Source organism: Phodopus roborovskii, unplaced genomic scaffold (genome assembly GCF_943737965.1).
Source record: "Phodopus roborovskii unplaced genomic scaffold, PHOROB, whole genome shotgun sequence".
Taxonomy (NCBI): Eukaryota; Metazoa; Chordata; class Mammalia; order Rodentia; family Cricetidae; genus Phodopus; species Phodopus roborovskii.
The window spans coordinates 4,828,106-4,841,564 of NW_026126619.1; the positions used below are offsets into that span (position 1 = coordinate 4,828,106).

The 13,459-nt window shown below is 38.9% G+C and overlaps 1 protein-coding gene across 1 annotated transcript in view; it reads right to left on the reverse strand.

Annotated features, from left to right (window-relative positions):
• Otogl (otogelin like) overlaps positions 1-11,713 on the reverse strand; it is a 133,614-nt gene extending 121,901 nt beyond the window's left edge. Inside the window, exons 1-2 of the mRNA XM_051206415.1 lie at positions 11,657-11,713; positions 10,177-10,399 (exon numbers count right to left, since the gene is read on the reverse strand). Of these exons, the coding sequence (XP_051062372.1) occupies positions 10,177-10,399; positions 11,657-11,713 (280 nt within the window). The remainder of the gene's footprint in view (positions 1-10,176; positions 10,400-11,656) is intronic.
• Between the last annotated feature and the right edge of the window lie 1,746 nt (positions 11,714-13,459).

A 13,459-nucleotide genomic window follows, 5' to 3' on the forward strand; every position in this document is an offset into this window, starting at 1 on the left:
CCCAAAACACCTGAAAGCCATGCTTAAGCAACAGGTTCACATTTCCTACAGCAGATCCCATGGCTTTCCTTGCCCCTGTCCCTCTTACTTAGCAGATGGGCTACAATAACAAGAAGTGTCTGATTACAGTAGTAGTTCACTGCAGTTATTACTGTTCTCTGTTGCCCAGACACTTCCTTTACAATAATTTCAATGAATCCAGTGGCTGACTCAGCCAATATCCACTGCATCATAGTTTCCTGTTATTGTCCTAAATTCACTGATGGTGTATTATTGTTCCATGTGGTCCTAATTCTCCGTTGATAAATAACAGCTTACTCCATGAAGCAGCAGAAAAATGTTTGACCATTCAATTTAAAAAGTAAGCATGAAATATACCCATAAATAGCATTAAAATGTAGCTATGTGCCTGTCTACAACACACATTCTGAATTTTAATACATATACTTTAAAGTAAAGCATGCATTCAATAATATTGATTAAAAAGTTCATAGCCTGTTATTCTTGAACTAATTAGACAATTAAGTCTACACAGATAGTTCAGTAAATAATTTATATTTATATTCTAAACATTGGTCCAGAAATGCATCTACTAAGCCATGGTCAAAAACTACAAAATCAACTGTTTTTAACATGACAATATAGGATAACTGAAAAGCTATGGTTACGCTCTGTTTAGAACATAAAAATTGCCTTCCAAAGAACTTTCTCAGACTAAGGGAAGTAAATCTTTTGTGTAAAATGTTTTAAATCAACATACACTACTAAATCTTTGATTCTCTGCCTCTGGCTAATCTACAATAATGTTTCTTATCTTTACACATATAACAATGTATGATATAACAGGTGTTTAAATCATACTTCAGAATCATTTTTCTCTAATAACATCTTGATTTTTTTCTTGAAAGAACTTTTATTTTTTACAAATGACACAGATATAGAAAATTCTTGAATTGAAATCCAAGCTAAATTTTATGATTACAAACCTAGTTATTTTTAATGTACCTGAAAGTTGCCTAAAGAGAATTAGAAAGTCTTGTGAGCTTCATGTTTCTCATATAAACTTTGATAGCACAAGAAATTAAATTTAATAACTGAATTTTCATCTCAAACTTCATATATCTTTTGATTCAAAAACATCACTTGAATTTTCACTAAATAAAACTGAAAATTCCAAGGCTATCATCTGACTTTTTTTTCATCTTTTTTTTGTTGTTGTTTTTATATTGTTTTTATATTTTGTATTCAGACACTGGGAGGTGTTTTGTCTGGTAAAGAAGGCAGTAAAAATTACCACACACAAACACAAAATACTGCCCAGTGTGGCAATTTTTTTCTAAGTAGAGGCTTACTGTGTGCCTTCCCTCTCCTCCCCTCTGTCAAGGCTTCTCACAGGGAAGAAATTTAAAAAGAAAAAGGAACAATGGCAACAAAAGCAATAACTAAATGCCAAGTTCTTTTTCAACTAACTCCATCATGAACTTGTTACTTGAAATGGTAGTCGGGATGAAAATAAGCAAAATGGGCTTCCGTGAATAGCTCCAACAGAACAGAGAGTCTTAGATGAAAGATTAGACCCAGAGCCACAAAAAGAGAATTTATGACTATTGCTATGTGCGATTATTACTGTCAAAACGACAGCTTTTATGTTTCTTTCTACCCTGACAAAGGAACCTAAGCAAAATGTGAGTCATCAACCAGTTTATGAAGAGATACTAAGTTCATAAGAAGCCTGAGTCAAGCACAGAAGGCAAGCAATAAACAGTTCCCTTTCTGCCACAAAAGCACTGAGCATTTTCCCACATGGAATATGAGCTTCAGAAAGTTGACACCTAACAACCAATTGGCCTCAGTACAGCACATTCAAAACAGCTGGCAAGATTGGGAAAACTCTGACCTCCTGGTATATATGTCAATGATAACGGGACTTCGTAACAAAATCCATTGTCTTTGAAGAAATTTATTTCCCTAGAATATTTATATAACATTCGTTTACATGAGTTGAGACCACATCTAAAGTAGCTAACATGTGACTCCCATAATATCACAATCTACTAGTGAAATTCAATTATTCCTCATGTGCTTTGCTAAACTTAACACATTACTGGTTCCATAATTTTTTCCAGAATTTGTCTTATCATTGAGATACCAAAAAGGCCCTATCTCTAAAATGAATTCTAGCACTACGACTTTCATTCTTTTGCTATTAATGAGGTAGTATTCAGAATTCTTCATATGCTTTCAAGCTGTGTGTTATGTGACAACGTCTGGGAGGTTTCACATAATTTACTTTAGATGTGAGACCTATCTCAGCTTTACCATATAAGGATTTGTAACACTTCATAAATCATATCTGTATTAGTCATTATTTCAATTTAAAGTTTAGACGCGAAAGTCCTCGTGCTGTAGTTTATGAAGACACTCACTTTCCAGGTTGCTGTAGAGTGATTGGTTTGCACTACCCAGGGGGGAAGAAGTAGTTAGTGTTCCTCCAACTAGCTTCCCCTTGTCAACACCTCACACCTCACCTCTTGTGTTCTCCAGACTACTACGACACGCTGTGTTTACACCGCCTACAGCATTGTGTGAGGTACTAAATAAAATGAGTGGAGTTCATTTCTCATGTCTGGGATCCATTTGTGTGCACCTACTTTAAAACTCCTGGGAGAAAGTATCTGAATGACCGGGGAGCAAACAACAATGGTTTCAATACCTCTGATTATAGAGTTTGCTTCTCTTAAGTGGACTCCATTAAGAGTTTCACAGTTTTGTGTGTTGTGTACATGGTTTGCATTTTCTATTAGAATCCTTTTAGCACCAGAGTTAAGGATGTGTCTCTCTCTCTCTCTCTCTCTCTCTCTCTCTCTCTCACACACACACACACACACACACACACACACACATACACACACCCAAAAAATATAGATCTACTGCTACCACATGTTCCAGGAGTCTCCTGTTGATTTCTTAGCTTGAAGGTTCCTAGAGTCTGAATTCAAACCATGACTCCAATCGAAGGAAATCTAAAATTGAAAGGACTCTAAGTCCACTTCTGGCTTTGGCTTTGGCTTCTGGGAATGTCCCTTATAGCTATGTGGAAGCATCAAGTGACTTCTGTGATTAACTATCTTATTTATCACCTTTGACTATTTCATAACTGGGAAATTTTAATATCACATAAACTACCATATTACCAAAACAAAAAGCACCAAAAAATCAAAGACAGGCTTTTCTTTCCATGTATTTTGAATATTTCTTTTTATTAGCTTAACTTCGGCTTACCTTTCCGGCTTAATTATATCTGAAAACTATTCAAAACAAATAACTACAAAATGTGGAATTAAAAAAAAGCACATCAAAACAACTCATCTTTGGATCATATTACATAAATTAAGTAAAATTTTTGGTTATTAATACTAACAACCAAACCATATTTTAAAAAACAAATTCATCAGATTCCTCGGTGCCATGATTGGATGGTTTCCTATCACACCAAGATTTCAATTCACACAGCAACAACCTGGCTAACGACAGTTGCCACTATAAACCCCTGGACAGCGGCCAGTGTCAATTTCATCACATACTTCCTCAGTACTGGAAAGGTTGAAACTGAATTGTCTTTGGAGATAAGGTCTTACTGTGATTTCAGTATGATCAGTACAAAAACAACAGAAGAAACCGAGTTCTTCCTTGTGATTTGAGAATCAAGTAACAGTTGGTCAAGCCCCCTTTATCTTGATGTGACCTCTCCCCTACTTCCAGCCTGAATTAGACTCTTACTGAATTACATACAAAATTGTTATCATTATCTCACAAAAGCTGCAGTGATAATGCCCTAATCCCCTTAGAAGCTTTTTTATTTTTTTCAGTCTTCTCTTCTATCAAGATAAGTTTATCAACTTTACTTAGAAGACAGTGGTAGTTCTCTAACTGGTGTCTATAAGAGTTACTCCCTAGGTAATTCTTATAGACAAAGATTCCCAAGTCCACTGCCCCTACAGTTATGTTTTCCAATTAAGTCTAGGGGCATTAGGTGTCTATATTTTTGATAATGAGAAAATCTGGCTATAGGGAAACAGAATACAAAACATATAGAATAAAAGAAATGCAGGCAAATTATAAATATAGTGGAGTTAACAAATTCCTCTGGGAAACACAGAAACTGAAGGTGAAAAACTAAGTGTGGGTTAAATATGGGCATCCCTGCCTACTGTGGAGAAGTTAATTGTTTGGAAAGATGACATGGACATGTTCAGTTTTCCTACTCTTTCTAGATTCTTTATACAAAGCAGTTCCTCCAGCTCTACAGCCTCTGGTCTGTTGGCAACACACCTTCAAGACACCCACTGAAGAGGCATGATGTGCTGTTCTCTCATTAACCCTGGGGGGGAAATCTAAGTTCTAATTCTCAGAACCTGGGAAATGTATTACTCAAGAACCGCAGGTTTTAAAGATGTGGCTGCACTTTCTAGAAGATATTATCCTGGAGAATGCCTGTGAGCCCAGTGTAAAAAAGGTTAAGTGCTGAGAACTGTCAGAGAGAAACACAGTGCAGAAAGAAAACAGTCTCCAAAACTACCAAAGGCAAAGGAATGGAGTTTCTTCCAGAACTTCAAGGAGAAGGCATCTCTGCCCATGTCTTGTTAGCCCAGTGAAACCCATTTCAGATTTAAGATATCCAGGGATATAAGTTACATTCATGTTGTTTTAAATCACTAAGTATACTGTGGTTTGATATAGTAACAAAAGAGCACTTATATACTCTATCCACCAATATAGGCACTAGGTTCCCCATAAAATGAAGACATGTCTAGTCTTAGAACTGATCCATAACTTTCTCAGGCACTGAAATATAAATTATGGAGACAAAAATTATTTGTTGTCCTAAAAGGTTGTGGGCCCTGCCTTTCTGAGCCCAGACAGAATTGAAGATGACAGCTATTTTTCATCCATGTTTATGCTATTAAATGGGCAAACACATTCGGTTATTTTGCAGAAAGAAATAGAATGAGGGGGTTACTCAGAAAGAGGCAAAGAAGCAAGTGTTTCCATGGCTATATCTATCCAGTAACATCCATTTAGCTTGAGTTAACTTGATTAGTATTTTGGTGGTGGTGGTCACAATGGTTCATAGCTGTTGTGTAACACAATTCCTAGGAAGACATGAATAAATGTCTACTTATCCCAGATAGGAAATCAAAGTCCAACTTGATGAACCAAAGATTTTATTATAATCACTTACAAGAGTATAGGTAACAGGTTACTTAAACAAGGAGAAATGACTCAAAGACAGTTGTACCACCAAAAGCCCACCACAGCATGGGTGAGAACTCATGAAAATTGGAACTCTGAAGCTCATTGCACAGTTCACAGACATCCCAACAAATCAGAGTAATTCTTAGCCGCAATTCAGTTGGTCCGAACCTATTCCATAGAACTCTAAGGGTTTGTTTTCCAGGCAGTTAGGCTGCCTCTTCTAAGCATCTTGCCTTGTCTGAAAATGTCTCTCAGTAGTTCTGTTTATATAAGCTTTGGGGGGGGGGTAGTGAATCTGCTTTGTTTCAGAGACTTCCTGGGGCTTTTGAGTTGTTTACTTCCTGCATTTTAAAGGGCTTTCCCTATAGTATGGAAAGCTTTCCTTCCCTAAAAGGAAGGTATCCTGAGTCTTCATCAGCTTCTTTCAAAATGGAGGATTTTATCTTTGGGGAAATTGCTACACAATAATAGCTGACAGGAAGGAGGGTAGTTATGATGATTTATTTTATGGGTCAATTTCATTGGATGACAGGGTGTCCACATATTTGGACAAACTGTTCTGAGTTTTCTATAAAGTTGTTCCTGGGTGAGTTTAGCATTGAATCAGTGGATTTATTAAAGCACATCATCCTTGCCAATGCAGGTATGTCTCATCTAATCCACTGAAGAACTAAAGAAAAAAAAATTAGAGAAAAAAAAAAACAAAACAAAACATGATCTCTCTATAGTTACAGTAAAGCAGCAGCAAAATGTGTTCCCCTTCCTTCAGGCTCAGATTCACACCAGAGTTAAACGATTGGCTTTCTTGGTCTCGGGCTCATTAACTGCAGATTATGGGATTTCTCAGGTTCCACGAGCCCATTTCATATATAAATTTTTCTTTTATACATTATTTGTGTGTGTGAATAGATACGTGCCCTATTGTCTGTATCTCTCTGTAGAACCCTCCCTGATAAGATGATACACTCCTGGGGAGTATATGAGTCCATTTTCCTGTCGCTGTAACAAAATATCCTTAATTCTGAAAGAGGTATGTTTAACTCACAAACCTTTAGGCTGAAAGTCTAAGAGAAATTAATTCTAGCAAAATCCTCACAGCAGACAGGATTGAACTGGCAGAGACTCGTTTGGAAGATCACATAGCAAGATGGGAAGCCAGGGATAAATCAGAGAGGAGGTCATTATCTTTATAACAACAGGAACCACTCAAGATTACGTTACACCTATACTAATGCCTTCTGAAGGTATCCTCTCCTCCATTTCCTGATCACAGTGAGCACACACACACACACACACAAACAGGCATACATGCACGACATACACACACACCTATACATAATTGAAAGAAACCAAGAAGATGATACATAAGAAGGGTTGGAGAGAGAGAAGAGAATGGGAGAAATAATGCAATTATATTAATTATAATCCCCCAAGTAAAATAATTTTAGGAATAAAATATTAAAAGATGAGGGGAGAATGGCTCTCTAATGCCAGCATGCCCTGTGTTTCATAATCTAACATCTAGCTTACATCCTGGTTGAGCTAAATTACTTTCCTTTTCATACAGACAAGAAAAGACAGAAATCTTTAGAAGCAGACAGGTGGAAAAACCCATCCAATCACAAAAAAATGATAGATAATTATTAATATTGATTCTGAGGTCATTACTATGGTTTAAAATGTTATGTTAGATGACATGAAACATAAAAGAATAAAACATATAAATCACCTGGAAAACTAATCCAATAGATATTATAATACAAGACAAAGGAAATAGAGAAAAATAATAAGGTGCTCCCCCAAATAAGAATCCTATAATGTAAGCTCCATTAAAAATAATTCTAAAAATAATTACCACAGTGCAACTCTGGGGAATGTGATTAAAGTCAAGGCATTCTGTGACTGTCAGAGAGAAGAAAATAATGAAGGGTCTGAAAGGTGATTTTTAAATTAAACCCAAAACTACCAAGCAGGAAAAACTGCTTACATAACTGACTGAAAACTAAAGGAGCCCACAGAACTTTGAGGAAATGAAAGACCGAGTGTGACCGCCACAGAATGGGCGACGGGTGAGGGAGGAAGGCTGATAGCAAGGTGAGGCTGTTCAAATCCTTTGGGCTATTCCAAGAATATCTCAGTAGAGAACATGAAGCAGAGGAGCAACAGAGGGCCGTGAGCAGGTGTGCAAAGCTAGGCAAGGATGAACACACACACACACACACACACACACACACACACACTTCTCTCTCAACTTTAAAAGTCCGGCTGTATTCCAGGAGTGTTGTTTCTTTTACTCTAGCCCCACTGTGGAACACCAAAATGTTGTTAGTGTTTTTACCTTTTTTGCTTTTGCTCTTTGGGAGGCATGGGGCTACCAGTTAGCTCCCAAATAAATCCACAAATAAATCCACACATGGAGACTTATTATTACTTATGAATGCCCAGCCTTAGTTTGGCTTGTTTCTAGCCAGCTTTTCTTAAATTGTCCTTTTGCCTCTGGGCTCTCATCTTTCTCTACTCTATGTTCCTTTCTTTACTTCCTACTCTGTGGCTGGCTGTGTAGCTGGGTGGCTGGCCCCTGGTGCCCTCCTTTCCTTCTCTTGCTCCTTCCTTCCTCCCAGATTTCTCCTTCTATTTATCCTCCCTGCCTGCCAGCTCTGCCCATCCTTGCTCCTGCCTTGCTATTGGCCGTTCAACGCTTTATTATGCCATCAGGTGTTTTAGAGTGGGCAAAGAATCACAGCTTTACAGAGTTAAACAAATGCAACATAAAAAAAAAATGCAACGCAAACTTTGCATCATTAAACAAATTCCACAGCAGAAACAAATGTACCATATCTTAAAAATAAAACTCTACAACATAGGAGAATACCAGTAAATGAAGAAAACAGGCATGGTAAAATTCTTAAAAGGTGAGAGCAAGCTGGTCTAGGATAGACGATGTGGAGCCTGGGGAATGATACTAGTTAAGAAATATTTAGAAATAAAGTAATAGAATTTGCTGTTTAATCAAATGTGGTTCTTAGAGGGGGGAAATGTAAAGGATGTGTTTTCTGGGAAGACTAACTGAATGGGCAATAATGTCATTTATTGCAAGAGACCTTGAATACAATGCATGTTTGGATATGATGAAACACACAAGTTATTTTAATCATGTCAAGGGATATAGGTGTCCTCTGTTTTCATCTGTTTCCTCTTTGTGTGGCTGGGTGATTAGTTTAGTTTGGTTTTCTGTTTGGCTAGTTTGGTTTGGTTGGCTGTCAGGTGCTTTGTTTCCCTTTTCTGGGTGGGGGGGGTCATTCTGTAGCAAGGATGACCTGAAATTCTACATAGATGCCACTGGCCTTGATAATGAAGAGCTGGCTCTTGTCTCAGCCTCCAGAGCACTGGCATCATATACACCACTCAATGGGACTTGGATAGTTCCTTTAAAGCTGATAGAAATGGTGTCGTGAAGAGTAAAGTGCTGACGATACAGGAGAGGATGCTGGGGGGGGGGGCATTTTGAGGAGCCAGGGTCTTCTCTTAAGGAGTATTAGAGCAGAGTGTGTATTAATTGCCCCATCACACATCACAAAGATACACCTAACGGGGAGGCTGTTCTCAATAGCACTCTTGTATCGATCGCCTTTGGGATTCTGGTGATAGTCAGCTTCTAACACAGAAACCTAGACTGTCTGTTTGCAAAAGGCAGACGATGCACATTTTTTTGTTGTTCTTCTCATCTTTTGAGCCAGGGTTTCTCTTTGTAGCCCTGGCTGTCCCGGAACTCACTCTGTAGACCAGGCTGGCCCCAAACTCACAGATCGCCTGCCTCTGCCTCAAGTGCTGGGATTAAAGGTGTGAGTCACCACCCAGCTATCACAGTTCTAATCTTGGGATCTAAGAAACTGAGTAGTAGTGTAAAACAGCCTGGGCTACATAGTGAATTTGAAAGAAGCCCAGTATATTAATTAATTATCATTAAATTAAATTGGACAACCAACCTGTTCTAACACCAAAGGAATTTTCTGTGCTTCTGGTGTCCCAGTTTTACATAGTCAGAGGCAAACATGAGGAGTGAAATCTTACAGTAATATATGACCGAATTCCCAGTGAGACCAAAAACAGCCCCTTGCTTACAGCCAAGGCTATAGGAAGGGTAGAGACCCAGAGGCAAGCAAGATGCTACAACAGATACCCTAAGGGTGAAGAGAAGAAAGTGTTGGTCAGCAGAGGAAAGATCTGAGGGCAGGCCTCCTAGCTCTCAGGCCCACTTGAAAGGTGACAGACACCACTGTGTCTAACGGACTTCTGAGAAGCTTGAGTTGGGAGTCTGGCTTCAAGGCTGAAAGAGGATCACCATCAACAGAAATCCATTGACCCACCGCCTGGGCAGGAGTTCATAGACTCCAAGAGGCCCTCAAACCTGAGAGAGGTAAGACAGAGCCTGGAATCAGCAGTGAAAACAAACAAAATAAAGCACAGTAACTGGCAGACCTCCAGAGAATGACACACCCAGTCCTAAGTGAGCCATCTCCAACCCCCACATCTCCAAGCCAACAAGGAACAGGCCTGGAATACTAAAAGACACTGGTCTAAGTCATCCAAACAGGGCAAAGCAAGAACACAAAATTCATCATCTGTTGCATGTCTGAGTGTGGTGTCAATAAATCTGAAATCCCACTACATTTATGAATAACAGTGTTCGTACATCAACCATGTCAGGTACCATATGAAGTGTGTCACTGAAAGGTGGTAGCATTTTAAGAGATAGTATTAAAGGTAAGTTAACCATTCCTGGGAACAGGTCATTTACCACGCCCCCATGGTAAATGACTGGGGAGGACTAAATAAGCCAGGAAAACACAGAGACAGCAATTGCACAGCACATCAAGTCCTCTGCTCTCTGTGTCCTCCCACACACCCTGCTCCGCACACCTGAGACCAGGGTGGTTCCCCCTCCAGCCTCCTGCTCACCACTGCTCACTCCTAGCAGTGGACAAAGAGCTCTCTGGATCCATGGGCATGCCAGGGACGCAGCCACACTTTCGAGGACAACCGTGCTGACATCTGGTGTGGGCAGGACTATATCCCCAATGGTATACTGGCAAATACTTAGCAGCCAATGCTGGGCAAAGTGGAGGACCACAGTGCGCAGCATCTGCAGGTGAAAAAGCCTTCAGCACAGTAAAAGCTAATGTGAGGGGACCTCGCCAACTGTTTTCCACTGTGATTTTTCTCTAAGTAACATACCTCATGCTCTTCGAGTACATGAGCAAGCCAAGTATTGAACTTATCAGAGTTAGATAAACCTTGTTCAATTAACCAATCTATTATATTTTTATTCAACAAAGCTTTGTGAGGGAAATTGATTTTCCCTTAACCTGAGCTCATACTTAATAAAGTAGTTTTTCTTCAATTATTCTAGCCACTTGTTACAAATACAGAGAAGCCCTCTGCTGGTGACTTCTCGAAGTCAGTGTCTATGACGGGGTTCCATGACCCTGCCCTGCCTTGCCAAGCTGGACCAATGTGCAAACGCTGTCTTGAAATGCCATTAGGAATAAATGGCTTGGCTGTTTCCAAGAGAGTTAGTTGTTAATACAGAAGATGAATCGGTTCATATATCACAATGTTGTGTTATTCCACAGATCTAATTCTAATATAGCCAAAGGACATAACTACCAAACTTCATTTTAAAATGTTCATTCTTAATTCTTCAAATTGGGGGGGGGGGGGGAGAGTGGTCTGCTTGCTAAGATTCGTGAAATTACACTAAAAAGAAAATAATTTCCAAATAGCAACACTAAGCTAAATGTTCCACGCCTCGTTATTCCTCATCCCTTCTATGTGGCTCAACCATCATATTTTTCTATGGCTTCGTACTTATAGTATTTGCAGCATGGAGATGTTTTTCTATCATTTTCAACAGGAAAACTTACTAAAATTTATTCATTTCACACAGATTTTAAGACCTAGAGAAAAACTGGGCAAAATGCATATTACCTTTACAATTATAAAAGAATCAATGTAAAAGCTATATTGAGATGTGACTTTTAGCATATAATGTCATATAACAGAAAACATGTTTCATTTATTCAACAAGTATTTATTGTGACTATGTTGTCAGCAAGTCTTAACTATAATTAAAACTCATAGCTAAAAGATGCATAACTGTGGTGACGTTTCTTATTAGGATTATTGGGAAAGAACACTGATTTTTCTGTATACCTTTTTTTTTTTTTTTTGTATTATCCTTGATGACTTTTCCTAGTGCTTTAAAACTACAATTTAAGGATCTTGCTTTATGTTTAGAGAATGTAGCAAATGTGGGAACGACTTGAGTCCTCTATTTACAAAAACATCAGAAATTAACTTTGGCCAGTTTAGAAACAAGGGAAACTTGCTGGAAAGTTACAGGAGAATTCCCCAGAACTGTGAGGATGATAGACAGGTGGCTTAGATCCCAGGTCATCATCTAAGGTAAGACATACCCAGGGCTTCGTTCTCCCAATGAACTGCTAAAGAGTTCAAGTCCCCAAATGACCAATTGGCCACATGTCTAACGTCTGGTTACACATAAGAAATTTCCTAGGACTTCTCAGTTTCCTTTGTCAGCTTTCCAAGACGTCATGTACTCAGAGGAACACAACTCAAAAGGAGAAAACAACAACAAACAGTGATGTTGGGAAGAGGCGAGGAAAGCATCAGAGGTTCACCACACTGCTGCTTGTATTATGCTCTGTGCCACCGCCTCCGTCAAGGGAAGAGAAGCAGCCACCTGGCTTGGTCTCAGTTTCTTTCATAAAATGAGAAGGGTACAATGGATGACTTCTAGCATCTACATTTCATGCTCACAAATGTCACTGGGAGACTCTGAAGCCACTTCTGGAAATGTCTCCAACTAAACAAGGGGCATGCCCACATAGCTGCTGTCCCTGTCCTCAGCAACCTTCTCTCTCAGGCACAGCTAAGTCCTTTGAAGGCACCTCTAGCTTCCCACGAGGTTCGGGAACTCAGTGAACTCCTCATGGAAAAATCTAAACACAAATATACTTCACTTAGGTGCTTACAAGGATAAATTACATCATAAAATATAACATTTTTCTCATTAAAAGGCAGGATTTGCCGCAGTATATGCCATGGTGAAGTTACATTATTTTTTTTTTTTTGTCTTGTTTTGTTTTAAAATTACTTTCACAAAAATACCAGTATTTATCCTCATAAAGGAAAGCCTGGTGCTCCATCTAGAGGACATTTTGAGTTCTTCAGTTTAAGGGGTTTAGGGGGCTTCTGGAAGATGTCTAGAGCCTTCCAATTCTTGCTATAAGTCTACTAATGGTTGTTTAGATCATATCTCATTTTTATAAAAGCATTCTGAATATGCCCGTTTTGTCTAAACATGGGAAACTGTCAATTGTCTGAGTAATGATTTTATTTTTTTTTTTTAGTCATGAAATATATACTCTGTTCGTAGAGTTTTCAGGGGTTAAAAAATTAAACATGAGCAGCTGGAGGTATGGCCCAGTTGGAGAGCACTTGCCACAGAAGTGTGTGGACCTGAGTTCAGATCCCCAACAGCCAGTGAACATCAGGGTGTGGGAGTGGTCTGCCTCCAGTCCCAGTCCAGGGAAGCAGAGACACGGGCACAGAGCACCTGGCCTGCAACATGCAGATTCAGTGATATCTCACAAAACAAGATGGCAGCATGGGATCAGGGGACAACTGAGCTCCTACCATCAGTCTCCACCTCCGTGCACAGCATTATATACATATAAACACACATTCATACGCACACACAATAAGTAAATGTGATGTTTAAAAAACACTTTCTACTTTTTAATCATTTTTACCAACAACCAAAAGCTTTCCCTTTTGGCAGATATTTGATCTTGTTTTAAAAATTATATAATACAACGTAGAACAAAAATATACATGTTCTTTTTCCGCTCCATTTACCACAGCATTTTCTTTCAAAATGTTCTGCTTGTTAACAGTGTGTGCTATTTTTATTTTGGTAACCAGGGTTGCAGTAATCTCTCACCAGCACCTTGGAGAAACGTACTTTTTACATAAGGTCTTGGAGTGTATTCTACCAAAAGCAATGCTTCCAAGTGGAAATGTACACTTAATCTAACAGAATACAGCTCTACGTTTCCACTGAATCCATGAGAAAGTAACATCCTATGGTAAAAGGAAAGGAGGAAGGCTTTGAAATAAG